This window comes from Eimeria tenella, genomic scaffold (assembly GCF_000499545.2).
Source record: "Eimeria tenella Houghton genomic scaffold, Eth_scaff2668, whole genome shotgun sequence".
In the NCBI taxonomy this organism is placed as follows: domain Eukaryota; phylum Apicomplexa; class Conoidasida; order Eucoccidiorida; family Eimeriidae; genus Eimeria; species Eimeria tenella.
The window spans coordinates 452-803 of NW_013542544.1; the positions used below are offsets into that span (position 1 = coordinate 452).

Here is a 352-nt window from a genome sequence, read left to right on the forward strand (position 1 = left end):
TCCTCCTTCCACAGCTGTTTACAACCCCTCTTGCTGCTGCTGCTGCTGCTGCTGCTGCTGCTTTGTAGATTGGCTTTCGGTGGCCCACAGCGGAAGAGGCAGCAGCAGGCAAGGGTTCCCGTGCCTGTGGGGGCAGCAGCTGCCGCACGCAGCAGAAGCAGCAAGAAGCAGCAGCAGCGCTGCAGCTTCTGCAGCAGCAAATTGCTGCAGCACGAAAGGAGCGGGGGCTGCCGGACATGGACTTCCTCCGTGCTGCGCTGCTGCAGTGCAACAAGGAGGCCAAAGCAGCAGCAGCAAACGTGGACACGCTGCGAGCAGCAGCAGCAGCAGCTGCTGCTGACGCCAGATCTGC

At 62.2% G+C, this 352-nt stretch overlaps 1 protein-coding gene across 1 annotated transcript in view; it reads left to right on the forward strand.

Annotated features, from left to right (window-relative positions):
- The window catches only part of ETH_00041060 (uncharacterized protein), a gene marked incomplete at both ends in the record, with an annotated part of 1,760 nt that overhangs the window by 311 nt on the left and 1,097 nt on the right, over nt 1-352 (forward strand). The window contains one exon of the mRNA XM_013375308.1: nt 69-350. Coding sequence (XP_013230762.1) covers nt 69-350 — 282 coding nt within the window. The remainder of the gene's footprint in view (nt 1-68; nt 351-352) is intronic.